General features: G+C 42.5%; 2 protein-coding genes across 2 annotated transcripts in view; one reads left to right on the top strand and one right to left on the bottom strand.

Moving 5' to 3' along the window:
- Positions 1–8,478, bottom strand: part of KCNB2 (potassium voltage-gated channel subfamily B member 2) — a 224,321-nt gene extending 215,843 nt beyond the window's left edge. The window contains exons 1-2 of the mRNA XM_083623249.1: positions 8,039–8,478; positions 3,251–3,337 (exon numbers count right to left, since the gene is read on the bottom strand). The gene's annotated coding sequence lies outside the window, so the exon portion shown is untranslated. The remainder of the gene's footprint in view (positions 1–3,250; positions 3,338–8,038) is intronic.
- Positions 8,479–8,486: 8 nt separating this feature from the next.
- Positions 8,487–16,735, top strand: part of TRPA1 (transient receptor potential cation channel subfamily A member 1) — a 32,861-nt gene continuing 24,612 nt past the window's right edge. Inside the window, exons 1-3 of the mRNA XM_083623238.1 lie at positions 8,487–8,729; positions 10,649–10,811; positions 13,767–13,942. Coding sequence (XP_083479364.1) covers positions 8,613–8,729; positions 10,649–10,811; positions 13,767–13,942 — 456 coding nt within the window. The 5' untranslated portion in view covers positions 8,487–8,612. The remainder of the gene's footprint in view (positions 8,730–10,648; positions 10,812–13,766; positions 13,943–16,735) is intronic.

Genomic DNA, 16,735 nt, shown 5'->3' with positions numbered 1-16,735 from the left:
CAGCACCTTTTTGTCTAGAAGAAAATAACTGTGTGTAAATATTATTGCATAAATAAAGATTTTGCCAAGAGCAAAGTCATCAATGGCTGGGTTTAAAGATACTAAAATACTTTGTATATATTCACAAAGAAACTCAAAACACAAATGGGAAATATGCTGTATTTTGGGGGGGAAATGGAATGAGGGGCAAAATCGACTGATTTTTAAAAGTACTCCAGATTTCCTATTTGTGTTTTGAATGTCTTTGTAAACATGTATAAAGAAAGTATTTTAGTTTCTTCAAACCACATAGGTGATTCTTTAAAGAACCAGAGGAATCATTTACTAAGTAAGAAACAGCCAGTTGTGTAGTTTGGGAAGTGACTAATCAAGTAGCCACAACAGCTGTTCTTTAAAGAGATTTTCTGTCACGCAAAATGTTCTCATAAAGCCAACATGTCAACAAAATGCTGAAAGGACACACACATTGATACTTTTGCTGGATATAAACTTAAAGTGCATTAGAGAATGAACTTAATGAAGGAAACATTCTCTACCCTCTCCCCCCCATTTCAATGCAAAGCAAAGCAAGCAGGGACAATTTACTTTCGGGGGGGGGGGGGGAAGTATGTGCAACCTTTCCACTATGCCATAATGCATTAGATACTGATCACATTCCTTTTCATGAGTTTTAAAAATTCACTTATCAAGACAGTGATTCTAACTATGCAGACTGTATTCCTGTACACTGCTGTTTAGACTATCCATTAAAAGCAATTAGTTCACTGAGAAGGTCAACACATGCCCTCCTGTGACCACCTAACCAAGTTGAAGCATTAGAAACTCTCTTGATATAACACTGCCAGTCTTGAAAATGGAATATTGAAACAAAATAAGGTCCTGGAGGACATTCTGAAAATGCACGCTCCTCCCACATTGTTCATTGGCCAGACATCTCTTACATAAATAACTTTCGAATCAACATCAAGCATAACGCAGCTTCGAGCAGCACTCCTCTACTGAATTATATGTAAGAAGCAACAGATGAAGAGTCAGATAGCCGTGTCTTGGGAGTTATTTGTGCAGAACTGAGACCTCTACCCCTGAAAACTTCTTTGAAAGGTAACTAAAATATTGCTTTTGCTAATCCAATAAGATGATCATGCATTGTATTTTGTATTTTTAAAAATATGTTTCTTCAACATCAACAAATGAAGAAATCTCTTAGCATTTGATGATATTCTTTTCTTTAGAAGACACAGTCCACATCCCATTATGATCACATCATCAAGATCTGTAAATATTTCAATGAATTCAGATCTCTTTGCTACAATTTTGCTGTTGCTTGTGTCTCTGTCCTCATTGTTTAAAATCTCCCTTTTTGTTATCACTCCACGTGTGCCCATAATATCAGGCCACTTCATTCACTTCTTGTATTCTGCTCTTTGTGCCTTGTTCCATGATGCTGTTCATGCCAAGGAAAGGCCTTGCTACCTCTACATATTAAGCCAAAACCCTTTTTCATTTACACCTCTGTAAATACACCTTTGTAAATACACTCTGTAAATACACCTTTATTTTGCAAAGTGACTTTTGGATCACCAATTCACTCAGCGCTCTTTGGTTATTACCGTAACTTTCTTCTATTCATTTGTTTTTCCCATCATATGCCTCTCCACCCCTTCATCCCATCTCTGACCAAACTTTTAACACTTTCTATTCCCATTCTTCTGGTCATGTTATAGAGACTGTAATCCTTTGGGGTTAGGAACTATATTGCTTGTTTATGCAGTATTGGAGTTCAGTTAATATCAAGTTTAAACCAATTAAGGGGTTTAAATTGTGAAAGTAATGCTAATCTACCTTCTCAAACTAAAGTAAGAATATTCTGCAACATTTATATTCTAATTTAGGTTGCTATTTTTGTATTACAGTTTTCTGTTAATACAGTGAGTGACTTCATTTTAGCATTGGCCAGGCTGAAGGAAAAGTAGTATTTTCTACTTATAAAGTTCTTAGGTTACATAGAGGAGATTAAAATATTCCTATCTTATTAAACCAGTTGGTTTTTTAAGGTGCATTTTAATCCGCTGAACTACTAAGAAATTCCCTATACCTAGACCAAAACAATGCAAAAACTGACTGTGGGGAAAGGTGACTGTGTGAGAATGTTCTATCATATTTCTGGAGAAGAATCCCAATTTGCCCAATAGAATATAAGGAGGGAGGGAGGGAGGCTTAATGCCTTTGAGGAATCTCCTTCAGAAAATTATCATGCCTCATAGAGCACAATGGGTGTTGTGAGTGAGCAGACATACTGGACACCCAAGCTTGAAGTATACTAGCCACATCATTGGATACAGCTTCACAAAGGCAAGTAGCATGGCATAAGGCTGAGGTTCTATGATTGACATTGCTACATTGCTTAACTCAGTCCAGGCTGCGGAGTTGAATTGGGTCATGGGATATCAGTGATGGCCATCAATGGCTTTAATGCCATTTGAGTGGCTTTCACACAGAGAGAATCTAGGGCACACTGCTGCCATCACCCCTGCAATGGGATATCCCACGCCTGTGCCCCAACGTCCCATCCCCAGCTACCTTGCATTTATTAATCCTGCTGAACGCCTTAGTGCCCTTTGATAATTGTGACACAACAAAGCTGTGGTAAACAGCAACAATAAACCATCCCTCCCAGGGAATCAACAATACAAATATCATAGGATTTTGAAACCGATTCTGCTAGTTCCAGCCATATGTAAATTTCCTTCCTAGCCCTATCAACCAGCAGCTAACACTGGGTTCACAGCAATCCTGAGATTACGTCAATGTATGATACAAGCTACAGCAAAAAGAGGTGAATAGGGATGGGCAGGCTGGGAAGGAACTGGCTGTATCCTTGGGAGTAGGCACCCCTTGTAATCTTTCAGGTGGACCACATTCACCTTGGTGACCCTCTGTCCCTCCCGATCAGTTCTCTCCTGATTGGCTGGAAGCAGAGAGGCCAGCTGACATGATGGGCTGCAAGTGCAGTATTATCTCTGTCCATCATCCCCACCTCAGGCAGAAAGAGGACCTTTGTGTGAAAATCTATTTTGTCACAGAATACAGTAAAAATAAATGGCAACATTCAAGTATCTAAGCATTACTGTATGCAAACTTCCACACCTATTATTCCCATTACGTAATACATTCTGAAATTAATTGTCTATCTGCCATTGCTTTAGCCTAAGTAAGAATATCTTGATTATAGCTGCATCCTTTTACTCACCAAGGTGTCCCATGGAACTCAGTGAAGCTTACTTCTAAGTCGACATGCATAGGATCTGTCAGCTTCTTGTTTGGCAGGATTGTGTTACTGTGAATACAGTTCATTTATTAAACAATCATATTTTCATTGAAGGTTTGCTCTGTGGTTACCTTTAGTGAATCTTGCATATCTTAATGGGTCCATTGTTTTACCATTAGCAAGCTCATATTGGCAAGAATGTGTATAAAAGTGTTTTCAGTCCACTCTGGGGAAAACAATACTGCCTACTTTTTGCCTGCTTATTTGAATTGGTTACTTATGTGAATCATTATGGGGAAACAGGAAACTATGGTCAGTAATATTACAATTCTATTTCATTCCCCTTAGGAACTAATTCTTCACTATCTTTTTTCCCACATTCTCAGAATTTCCCCTTAATATTATTTTATGCTTCCAAACTCACACTGCTTTAAAAAGATGAAAATGCAATCAGCCTCAAAGAATGAACCAATACCATAAAATCCTGCTGTATTGTTTATTCTTTGGGGAACTTGGCTTCTCGTTAGATCAGTTGAACTAAAATATTAGCAATGCATAAAAGGTTGAAACTAAGATCTGTAACAGTAGTAGTCCTGTACAGTTATTTCAACAGCATACAGTCTGTTCAATGCAAAAGCAATTTGTTTGTAGAATGTACATGATTATTTTTAATTGTCTGATCTAATTTAAAGCCTTGGGATAGGATAGGTAACAATAAACATAAAATCTGTTTAAATTATAAATTTTATAACATCTCACTGAGGCTGCAATTCTACAGACATTTGGAAGTAAGCTACTTTGAACTCAACGGAGCTTAGTTTTGAGCACTGGAAATCTTTCAAGACATCACTGTGAGTTGGAGGTGCCAGATTCCCCGAGTTCCTAATAGGTGTTAGGTTCAAGCCTCCTGAATCCAGCAGGAATTTAACGGCCAGAGTAGCCAGAGTATGATGGCCGCTAAGTATGAGTTGTTAACAATGGCAAGGTGATGAACCATTATTTTAACATTAAGAAAGCTGGGGCTCTGTGAAAGACAGCTCTCCAGCTGTGAGTTATTTCGCAGGCCAAAGGCCAGAGTTTGAAAAAGAGTAGTTTCTTTTAGGATTGCAGCTGGCTAGGATGTGAGCTTGGGAGGAAAAGGTGGCGGTCTATGAAATGCAGCAAGCTGGAACAGAGCGACAGAGAGTGTCATGGCTAATTTCTGCTGACATCTAAGACTGAGGCCATGGGAAAGCAAGAACCCCTTGGAGGGTAGTGCTGTGAGTCCCTCCACCACAGGCTCAGGTTGTATATATGTGTAAATAAACCATATATCATAAAGACACCAGAGTCTCCGCTGTGCCTCATTTCCAAACCTTGGGTAACCACCTGGACCCCTGGAATCTCACACCGCTCGGAGATTGGGGTGGCATGCATCAATATATTGGGAAACATGCTGGCATATATTATGCTACTAGCAAGAGCTGAGTGTTGGCAGCATAGTGATAACACCAAACCTCGTAGACCCAGATTATCTTCCACCATAGTTTCATGTAGTTGTCCCATATTTAATTTTGTTTGTTCTGTCTTGGGATGTTCTTTTCTGTTAGGTGATAAATTTCATGGACCGAACCGTGGAGTTAATGAAGTGAAAATATATTTTTAGATCTTTCTCGTAATCAGGGTGTCTTTGTACCACATTCCAGCTGAGTAATGTAGAAATACATCCCTATTTATAGGAAGATATATACAAATGTCTCCTTTTCTCAGGGCATCTCAGGCCACCTGGGAAGAGACCACTGCTTGGTGGTAGAGCACATGCTTTGCATGCAGAAAGTCTCAGGGGCTGTACAGAGTTCAGTAATTTTTTTTCTGTGTTTTTTATTTTGGAAGCCAAATACCTCAGGGCTGCATGGAAGAGTGCATGAAGAAAGACGGCTTAACCCCTTCCTCTCTAGTCATTTTTTCAGCTTCTTTTTCACCCATTGAGGTCTCCATCTCCTCTCCTCTTGTGGGTAAAAAGGCACCTTATAGAGGGTGATTTTAACCCAAAAATAACCTTTCCCTGCTTTGCCCAGGCTGAAAAATGCCAGAAGGATCAGAGAGCTCTGCTTAACATGTAACTTGAAGATTACTTATGAGATTATGTCTGTGAAACTTCCACAAACTGGGACATGGACTGGATAGCTTTAGCCCCCGTAATCAAAACCATGGACATTCCTTATGCCTTCCTCGGTGCAGTTAGCAAATCATAACCTGCTTGCATAACCTTTAAAGGTCAAAACATAGTTGTAGTAGAAGTTTGGGTTTAAAAAATGTTTGTGTGGTGTACTTGCCTGTTTTTGATTGGGAGTATAGAAGAAATGGTTCCTCTTTAGAAGGGGTAGGCAACCTAAGGTCCGTGGGCTGGATGTGGCCCAATCGCCTTCTCAATACGGCCCGCAGACGGTCCAGGAATCAGCATGTTTTTACATGAGTAGAATGTGTCCTTTTATTTAAAATGCATCTCTGGGTTATATGTGGGGCCTGCCTGTTGTTTTTACATGAGTAGAATGTGTGCTTTTATTTAAAATGCATCTCTGGGTTATATGTGGGGCCTGCCTGGTGTTTTTACATGAGCAGAATGTGTGCTATTATTTAAAATGCATCTCTGGGTTATTTGTGGGGCACAGGAATTTGTTCATTCCCCTCACCCCCCAAAAATATAGTCTGGCCCACCACATGGTCTGAGGGACGGTAGACTGGCCCACGGCTGAAAAAGATTGCTGACTCTTTAGCACTGTTTCCCAGATAAACAGCACGCTCTTGAACATGCCATGAGCCCCTGCAGTGGAAATAAAAATAAAAGCACATATGTGGATATACTTAGTGCTATTTTTCTAGAAAAAAAAGGTGCTGGAACTCACCACAAACACCTCCCTTGTTCTCTTATAATGGCAATGGCACCCACCTGAGAGCTGCTGGAACACAGTTCCAGCTGAAAAAAAAGCCCTGGACATAATAAAGTCATAGAGGGCAGAATTCTGAAGGAACCATAGTTCTGTGTATTTACAATGCGTATTTACAATGTCTGCTGCTGCTGGACAGAAGAAATCTGTTTTCCCAGCTTCAATAATAAATTCTACATAATGTTATGTGCCAGCCCAATCTTTGAGTGGGAAGAGACTCCAGGGTTTCCAAGCATTTTCCAGAGTTTGACTTCCTTGGAATGATGGTCAACACAGTACAGACTTTTGTGCCTTTAGGATGTGAGGTTTCATTTACACATATACAGAAGCTGAGTGTAGGATTGAGGAGCTGAGAGCATTAGCAAGATCTTTGAGGGTTTATTTTAAAAAATCAATCAGTGTAATATATATATATATATATTGCTTATGTTATGTTTCCAGGGAAGCCCCAAAGCACAGAACTGAGCAGACTTTTCTCTCCCTCTTGACTCCAGCATCTCTCACCCAACTTTCTCACTGCTGCTCTTCTACCTAGGATCACGCGGCATCCAGCCAGGGCAGGGGGTGGGTGGGGAAAAGACCTACCCCACTTCACGTCGAGCCCTATCACTTGTTGTTGTTTAGTCGTTTAGTCGTGTCCGACTCTTCGTGACCCCATGGACCAGAGCACGCCAGGCACTCCTGTCTTCCACTGCCTCCCGCAGTTTGGTCAGACTCATGTTTGTAGCTTCGAAGACACTATCCAACCATCTCGTCCTCTGTCGTCCCCTTCTCCTTGTGCCCTCCATCTTTCCCAACATCAGGGTCTTTTCCAGGGAGTCTTCTCTTCTCATGAGGTGGCCAATGTATTGGAGCCTCAGCTTCACGATCTGTCCTTCCAGTGAGCACTCAGGGCTGATTTCCTTCAGAATGGAGAGGTTTGATCTTCTTGCAGTCCATGGGACTCTCAAGAGTCTCCTCCAGCACCATAATTCAAAAGCATCAATTCTTCGGCGATCAGCCTTCTTTATGGTCCAGCTCTCACTTCTATACACACAGTTTTCTGTCACACTGGGAAAACCATAGCTTTTACTATACGGACCTTTGTTGGCAAGGTGATGTCTCTACTTTTTAAGATGCTGTCTTGGTTGGTCATTGCTTTCCTCCCAAGGAGCAGGAGTCTCTTAATTTCGTGGCTGCTGTCACCATCTGCAGTGATCATGGAGCCCAAGAAAGTAAAATCTCTCACTGCCTCCATTTCTTCCCCTTCTATTTGCCAGGAGGTGATGGGACCAGTGGCCATGATCTTCGTTTTTTTGATGTTGAGCTTCAGACCATACTTTGCGCTCTCCTCTTTCACCCTCAATAAAAGGTTCTTCACTTAGTTGTAGCTATTGCAACCCAGCTCATTCACTATCCCATTGCCCTCAAGTCTTCTCTTTGCTAGGAAAACCATACCCTGTTATTTCCTTCAACCTTCCCTTATAAAATGGGCAGGCATTAGGCAGTTTTTCTTTTTTTAAAATTTCTTTTTACTAAAGCTGTAGATTAACATTATACTTTTTGTTGCTTAATTACAATGATAATATTCTTCTGGTGTTTCTAGAGTGCCGTACCAAATACTTCTCTTGCTAGTTTTATTTTTTTAAAATTAAAAAGTTTACTTTTTAAATAGCTGCTTGCGTTATTTATAATTATGTGGCTTTTACAGTTTACATTCTGGGTTGTTTTGGTCCCCGTGAGGGGTTTGTTAACCGCTCAGCCTTAGGCTGTATCTTCTTCAGGGCATATAAAATTGGCACTTAAAAAGTAAATAGGTTGTTAATAGCTATTCAGTGCTTTATATAATAAATGGGAAACATACTAGGCTGCCGGTGTTTAGGTTCTTTTGGCCTTGCGAGCGTGCCCTTAGGGAGTCCAACCCGCAAATTTCTGGGTAGCGGCCTAAATGGTCTTGCTCGTTCCTGAGGGGAAGCAGCAGCAGCACAAAAGCGTCTGTCTGAGTGGGGACGTCGCCACATCGACCCCACGGCGGACAGCCGAGAGGGGCCCCAATCCTCGGCTGAGGCACCAACTTCCTCCCTCGGCGGTCGAGCCTTGTTCTAGCGGAGGCCGCTTCAGCCTCGCGAGGCGAGCGCACCGGCGAGACCCCTCAGGCCGCCGCCGCCCCTGTTCTGGCCGCTTTCCCTCAACTCCGGAGGCGGGAATCTCTTCCACGAGCCCGCCGCTCGCTCTCGGCCTTTCCTCACGCCTCTTCCTCGTGCAGCCGGCTCCGCCTGACGACGCCCCATTCGCGCCTCCTCTTTTGTGGGTGGGCGCACCTCGCCCGTTCCTCCTCCTCCTGCTCCTGCTCTCTCGGGCTGGGCTTTCCCCTGCACACATGGCTCCTTCTGGTGTCTCCCACAGGTCGCCGCGGGAGACGGACTGGCAGCGAGACCATGAGGCGCGCCTTCCTGAAGCTGTTCCAGTCCGGGCAGAGCAAGCAGGACGCCTGCTACGAAGGAGTCGTGTGCGAAGCCGACGCCGCCTCGGTCGCCTCGCAGGATGTGTTTAAGGTAAAGCGGCTGGCGCCGCGCGAGTTCGGCGGGACTTAAAGTCCAGGTTAAAGGGGGTATAAGATTGCAGCCTGAAGCAGCCGCGCATCGCGGGGCTACCGGGAGCAGGTATGGAGTGTCTTCAGATCTGTGCTTCTGGGGAAATCCTGTTCTGGAGTGTCTGGGTCCTTGGTTTGTGAGCCTCTATTCCTGCCAAGATTAACCATGGAGGAAGATCCGTCGAAAATTCAACAGGCCAAAGTTTTCCTTTTGGTGCACCTCCATACTGGCAGACTCTGTACCTGTTGAATCTCTTCCTGGTGAACATGTTAAGTGCACAAAGTGATGGTCCAAAGGCAGTTTCAATACCCTGGCCAAGAAGTCCAGGATGCTGAAAACTCAGCTCTTAAAAACGATGCATGTACTGGCAGTGGCGTAGCGTGGGTTGTCAGCACCCCGGGGCAAGTCAAGTAATTTGCGCCCCCTAACCCATGGATTTGTGCCCCCTAACCCGTGGATTTGCGCCCCCTAACCCGTGGATTTGCCCTAACCCCCAGATGTTGCGCCCGGTGCGGCCGGCCCCCCCTGCACCCCCCACGCTACGCCACTGTGTACTGGGAATGTACTTGTTTCTGGGATCTAAAACTTCTCTAAAACCTCCTTTGGGACAGAATGTTGGACCAGGTTACCTTTTACAATTCTATGGTTCTTCTAAAAAAACAACCCTGTTTATGTAGAATGCAGAAGAATGGATGAGAATGGAATGGATTTGTAGGATGTTTTGAGTTCAGTTTATGTAGTTTAAAAAGCACACGTTTTAAGGGTTACTTGTTGCTACTCTGTTTTGTGTTGCCTTTAACAGCAATATCACAACCAGCTCAGATTAATCTGGTAATTTCCTATGACTCACAAGCATCAGATATGCTGATATTGTAAAAAGTTTTAATCTTTTCGTTGGCCTTGATCCAAAGGTTAATATAGGTCTTAGGACCTCTCTGCATGTGGAAAAAAACAAAAAAGCATGCAACAAATCCCCCCCCCCCCAATATATTTATCATATCCACACTCTGGTTCATATGCCATAATGTACTATTCCCATGTAATGAATGCAAGTAGCATTGCTGGAGAGAAAATAGCCATATTCTTTGATGCTATCTCTTGTTTTAAAAATTATGTTGTAGAGTGGGTAAGCACCAAACTATGATATTTTCAGAGCTAATACAGCTCAATCAATTGAGCCAAAACTAGAACCCTGCATTTGCTGTCATGTGAGCCTGGAGGAAAAGTTGTCTCCTGAACAAAGGTAAGTGGGATAGAAGCATAGACTTGTAGAGTTGGAAGGGGTCATCTAGTCCACCCCCTGCAATGAAGGAATCACAGCTAAAAAATCCCTGACAGATGACCATCCAACCTCTTTAAAAACCTCCAGTGAAGAAGAGCCCAACATCCTCCAAGGTAGTCGGTTCTACTGTTCAACAGTTCTTGCTGTCAGAAAGTTCTTCCTAATGTTTAGTCAGAATCTCCTTTCTTGTCATTTGAATTCATTGCTTTGGGTCTTCCCTTCTGGAGCAGCAGAAAACAAGCTTTCTGCATCTTCCATGTGACAGCCCTTTAGATATATTAGGCAAAACATATCCAACTCCTTCAACCGTTCCTCATAAGTCTTGGTTTCCACACCTTTTATCATCTTGGCCACCCTCTTCTGCACTCTCCTTTATTAGATTAGAAGATGATTCATACAAATGTAATCCAATTTTGTTAACTTTTAGCTTCTGGCTCTACTAATTAAAAGCAATTAGCATGCAGGTGCCAAGGTATCCCGAAAACAAACAGCCAACCAGTATGCTAAGCCAGTATGTCTATAGAATGTGGCATTTCAGCACTATATTCTCTTTGAAAATAAATATTATTGCATTAAAAAAAATAATATCCAAAATTAGGTGATCTCAGATGGAAGTACCTGCAGACTACGAAGTTTCATTAAGAAGAATCGGGATGGTCTTAAGAAACTGGATGAGCTAAATGCCACTCCATTGCATCATGCTGCAGCAGGAGGTCAACTTGAGCTAATGCAAATGATTATAGATGGTTCTTCAACTGAAGGTGACAAAAATCATTATTATTACTTTTAAGCATGTATCTATTGATCAGCACATACAAAATTTCATGGGAGAAGTCTTGTGTTCTAGTCTCAGCGTGTTGGGATGTGTATCTAGTCAGTCAACTAAACTCATATTCATTCCATAGTATCATGTTTTGACTTTATTAATAGCTTGAGCACAAGTGCAGAAGCTGTAGAAGGATTAATGCATAATGGAATCTGATTGATGCAAAATAAATTATATAGATGATGAGAAAAGGCTAGATCCCTTGCTAACAGATCAACAATAGGGAAAGTTGAAACAGTTCTGAATGCAGAGACTAGGGGGCAACATATCAGAGCAGAACACCCGCAGCCTGAAATTTGTAGGTTCCACAATCCACATAACTTGATAACCACACAGTATAGCAGCTACTTCATTAACTAATGAGACCACATTACCTTTGTGTGTGCCTCTTCACAACAAATCCCCACACTACCATATGTAGGTCTACTAAATGTTTTCACTGTCTCTTGCTGCGTTGCCTTGAGGCATCAGCCTTGCAGAGGACATTTCTCTCTGCTTATGTACCCATGTGCCACTCAGGTGGCAATGGTAGGTCTTCTGGTGACTGGTGAAAGGAGCATGTGATGCAAAGGAGATGCGCTTATAGCTTATTGGAATGTTGCCCACTTCAAAAAGCAGTTGTAGTGGTGAGCACCTAAGTAATATTTGTGTGCAATTCCATTCTCAGGGTTAGTCATCTGTGGACAAATTTCTGTGTCTTTGTCTGGGTTCATGAGTGCAAAGCAGCCTTCTTCCACTGTGGAACAATAGTCCTCATCCAAAGCTGCCGTAACAGTCTTCCAGGTTTTCCCATTCTACCTTCAGGGCAGCTGCCACAATGCTTGCACATGCAGATCTGAGTCTGTTTGCATAGGCTGAGAACTCATTACTTTACCACTTTGCTAGCAGATCAAGCTCCTCATTTACAGTGACATCACAAGGGCTCACATAGAATTTTGAATGTGCACCTCCATGGTCTGTAGTTTCAGGTTGCTCTTTGTGTGTGTGTGTGTGTGTGCGCGCGCGCGCGCTCAAAGAACAACATGCATGCCTTGTGCCCCCTAAATCTGTTCTGGAGGGTTGAGGGAAGCACCAGAACAGATTTAGGAGGCACTGTGGTTTACACCAGAGAGGAGAGGCAGAAAAGTTAAATTGCACAGCTAAAGGTTGTTGCACTAGTATAACTATTTAATTGGATACTGCCCTAGATCTGCATGTCCAAACTTATGTGTTTCTTGAGGAGCAGCTCCCTATGGCACATGATTAACCGCTTTTAAAACTGAGGGGCTTTTAAAAAGCAGTTAAATGTTTTCTGCAGTTCAGAGAAAAAAACTGAAAAGTAGAGATGGACATGCTCAAGTTCTTGGCCATATCTAAAGTAGCTCTTTAGATCCCCAGACCATTCTGTTTCACTTCTATTGAGATACTTTTATACTGTAAATAGTGGTAACAAAAATGACATATGTATCCAGTCCTCCATATAATACTAAATTTCGTTTGTGCCACCTCTGGAACTTCTCTGGGGAAGTTGAAAGTGCCTAGTAATTTTCTGGCCATCAAATAGCAAACAGAGACTGGCATCCAGCTAGCCATACTCAGAGCAGACCCACTGAAATCAGTGGGCTTCATTTACTTGTTCATTTGTTTCTGTAGGTCTACTCTTGAGTGTGACTTAACTGTGGATATGTATGGTGTAGATAAAGTGGGTAGAGAGAAAATTTTCTTCCTCTCTCACTGTACCAGAATGCAGGAGAATCCAATGAAGTTGAATGTTGGAAGACTCAGGACAGGTAAAAGGAAGTGTGTCTTCACATAGTTAAACTATGAATTTCACCACCACAAGATAGTGATGGCCACCAAATTGGGACAGCTTTAAAAGGAGTTTATATAAATTCATGTTGGGTAAACCTGTCATTGTCTACCAGCTGTTCTGCCTCCAAAGACAGTATGCCTCCAAATACCTGTTGATGGGGACCACAAACAGGTGAGTGTCCCATTTGTGAACTTCCCACAGTGTTTGACCACTGTGAAAACAGGATGCTGGACTACAGTGACCTTTGGTCTGATCCAGCAAGACTTTTCTTACTTTCTGATCAACCAGGTAATCTTAGTGATTTTTTAATTTAAGAGTCTGCAGGAATATTATATTGCTATTACCACTCTACACCTAAAAACGTTCTGGTAGTTCTGTAAAATACCCGTGCCCATTGAAAAACTGGGTCTGTGATGCATGAGCACTTTACCATGCAGTCGAACACAGCCTACATGACCGCAACCATTCAGCACATTTCAGTGTCATGTGATTTGGTAATTGCACCAGCACCATCCTCCCAATTCTCCTTCCTCCTGTTTTCTCCCCTTCTCTGGTGACATAGTACAGCTTGTACCACCATAACTCTTAGGCGTCTAGGCTTTTAGGTACTGTGTCTGTTTTGAGAGGAAAAACATTTAGGAAATGACTTTGACAGGAACATAGCCCATGTAAAAGCACCTGTGTGTCAATTTTGCATTTGGAATTATACTCTTCTACTTACTGGATTTATTTTCAGATGGCTATATCCTATTGTAGAAAGCACATCTTTGTGTCATACCCTGGAAGCAATAACAGGCTGGCCTCAAAAAAGCAGACAATTAGAATGCATTTACAAGTACAGATAAGTAGAAAAGGCATTAACTGCTCTTTTAAGAGTGTATCACACAGTTTCATTTAGATTTTATGATTTAAATTTACAGTATGCAAATGATACGGGACAAAATCTGCTGAATAAAGTTTGGCACTTGCTAATTAATCTAACGTCTGCACCTACAGTTACTATTTTTGTTAAAACATTATGATTATTAATATCAGTCATTGTGTGCATCATACAAGTGTGATATAACATCCGCTCTGTTTTCTTTCCCTTTGGCCTAGTGTTAAATGTGACTGACTGCTCTGGAAACACACCACTGCATTGGGCCACGAAAAAATCCCAGATTGGAAGTGTTAAATTACTTCTCAGCAAAGGAGCTAACCCAAACATTCTTAATTCCAGTATGATGGCTCCACTTCACTTGGCTGTGCAGTGCCTTCACAATGAATTAGTTAAGGTAAAGTTTAATTCCAAGTTCATACGCCTGCCAATGAAAAGTGAATACTAAAGCGGTCTCTATGTGAAATGGTTTTGTTTTATTAAATATGTATGAATGGCTTCCTCCGTCAGCTCATGCAGTTTTATAGAGTGGCTAGGGGAGACTGCCCGGCTCTGAAAATATTTTGATATTAAAATGGATAGTGCAGTTTGTGAGTTTGAGCCCATCACACTAAAAATTGGGCAAAGTCATGTTTTGGTCCACCATCTTGATTCAAAACGGCACATGTCATCCGAGCATCAATGAAGACCACCACACCTGCTGCAGGAACCCTCATGCTGAGTTTGGCTATGATATCTCAAGAGGCAGCCAAGCCTATGCCAACAAAGCCATACCAAAGTTGTGTTTGGGTCCGCCATCTTGATTCAAAATGGCTCTAGAAATGGCTCCCAGCATCCAAATGGTGACAAACCCCTTTTCCACCACCTCAGGAACCATCATGCTGAGTACAGTGATGATGTCTTGAGAGGTGGGTCAACCTATGGAGGGCAGATGGACAAACCGCTTTCCAAAATATATACAGCCATTCCCCATCCCTCCCACTTATGCAGTCGTTAAGTTTTGGGCCCGTGCACACATAAGTGAAATTGTGTAAAGTGGGCAACACCCTCTAAATGCCCTTTAAATGCCTTCTCTGCCACTCTCTCTTCAATCCATACAAAAATACTGTATCCAAAAATCTCCACATTCAGAATGGAAGATCTTTGGCTGGCAAGTCACTGGAGGGCATGCAGGAAAGAGGCTAATGCAGCTCTGGTACTCCATACAACAGCTTTTAGATTGGGAAGCTGAGCAGCCTCAACAAATCCCTGCTGTGCCTCTGGTCTCTTCAGGGCTTCCTGCACCCTTATTGACATCCTCTTCAGGCTCCAGAGAGGGTCTCCTCGTGAGCCATGAGGACTTTCCAGCTCTCTCCCTCCATTTCCGGGTTCGAATCTATTTATTTCTTTGTGCCGCACATATACACAGTCATGCCCCACAGTAAAAGTGGGGGTGGAGTAATTAATATTATGGGCTGAGTGAGGTGGAATCCTCACACATATAAAAAATGTTGTGAAAATGCTTTTATTAAAAAAAGTTTTGAATTTGGCATAGCTTACTGCTGCCATCTAGTGTCACATTTGTATTTTGCGCTTTACAGCACATTTAAAACATTTTATTTGCAGCTGTGTAACTGAGTCCTGAGTTAATTCACACACACCCTTCCCTTTATGCTTGGCTGGTTGATTACTTCTGTGATGGTTGCCGGATTGCTTCACTTAGTGTTTATTTGTTTGTTGTTATGGATTGTACATTTGTGGAAGATTTTCTGTTGTCTACTTGTTTAGCTTTTATGTAATCAAATGTAGGTAAATATGCTCCAGGCTTTTATTGCTTCTCTGCTTGTTTTTCTTTGTTGTGAAAGTCTCAATAAACTCTTAAGACTCTTAAGAGCCCCACACCCAAATAATAAGGTAGTCTTATGATCTGAACTGTAAATTAACATTTATGAAAATTTTGTGCTGACATATTAGTGATTTAAAATCTGGATTTTACAGCATGCTGTACTATCTCATGGAAGATAAATGCCTCATCTCACTGGCTGCAAGATGAAGCAGAGAATCAGTAGCTCAGTAGATTTACGGACTTATTCTTCATATTTTAAGAGCAGCTTGATCTGCAGGCAGAAGCAGACTTTGGTCTTTCAAATTTCGGTGGTGCCGTGTGCAAGACCAAAATTCAGCACACACACACACACACACACACACACACACACACCTCTTGCGTTCTGTTCTGCTCAATTCACTACGTCACAGTTGTGGTGCCCTGTGGCGTCCCCTAGGCTTGGCGCCCAATGCGGCAAAACCCTAAATCCACCTGTGGTACTGAAGTTTTTTGAAATATGGAGATAAACTGTTGAAAGCACACCACAGAGCCAGAGTGGGGAAAACTTTTTTTTTTGTCAAAGGCTACAATCCTGTCAAGGGCCACATGCATGGAAACGAAACCTGTGTTGGGTAAAAAGGTAAAGGTAAAGGGACCCCTGACCATTAGGTCCAGTCGTGACCGACTCTGGGGTTGCGGCACTCATCTCGCTTTATTGGCCAAGGAGGCCGGTGCACAGCTTCCGGGTCATGTGGCCAGCATGACTAAGCCACTTCTGGCGAACCAGAGCAACGCACGGAAACGCCGTTTACCTTCCCACCGGAGTGGTACCTATTTATCTACTTGCACTTTGACGTGCTTTTGAACTGCTAGGTGGGCAGGAGCTGGGACCGAGCAATGGGAACTCACCCTGTCGCGGGGATTTGAACCGCCGACCTTCTGATTGGCAAGTCCTAGGCTCTGTGGTTTAACCCACAGCGCCACCCGCGTCCCTCTGTGTTGGGTAGGCAGGAGTCAAAAGGCTGATTCTTTTCAACACTTCACAACCATCATTCATGCAGTTATTTGTAACCTCTAGGATCAAATGATACATGTGAGGCTCCAGGTGGCTTTAGAATGCAGTGGGAAGTCTTGTGAATGGCATGGAGAAAACATATCTAGGCAAGTTTCCATTAGCTGTACGTTAGCTGCACACAGAATTAAAGGTCCAGGCCCGTCACTAGAACACATGTCAGATGGCCTGTGCCTGAGACAGTTGCTCTGGAGTTACCTATGGGGAAAGAGAGTGGGTCTGCCAATAATTACATGGATGTTCTGACAGAGGTGTGTTCTATTTATTACTCCTGAGATAAGCACAGCAATGATGTGACAGAAGAGCCAGACTTT

Source organism: Podarcis filfolensis (genome assembly GCF_964270895.1).
Source record: "Podarcis filfolensis genome assembly, chromosome: 7".
Lineage (NCBI taxonomy): Eukaryota > Metazoa > Chordata > Lepidosauria > Squamata > Lacertidae > Podarcis > Podarcis filfolensis.
Note: the sequence above shows the minus strand (reverse complement) of the source record. Positions and strands in the feature narration are given on the sequence as shown.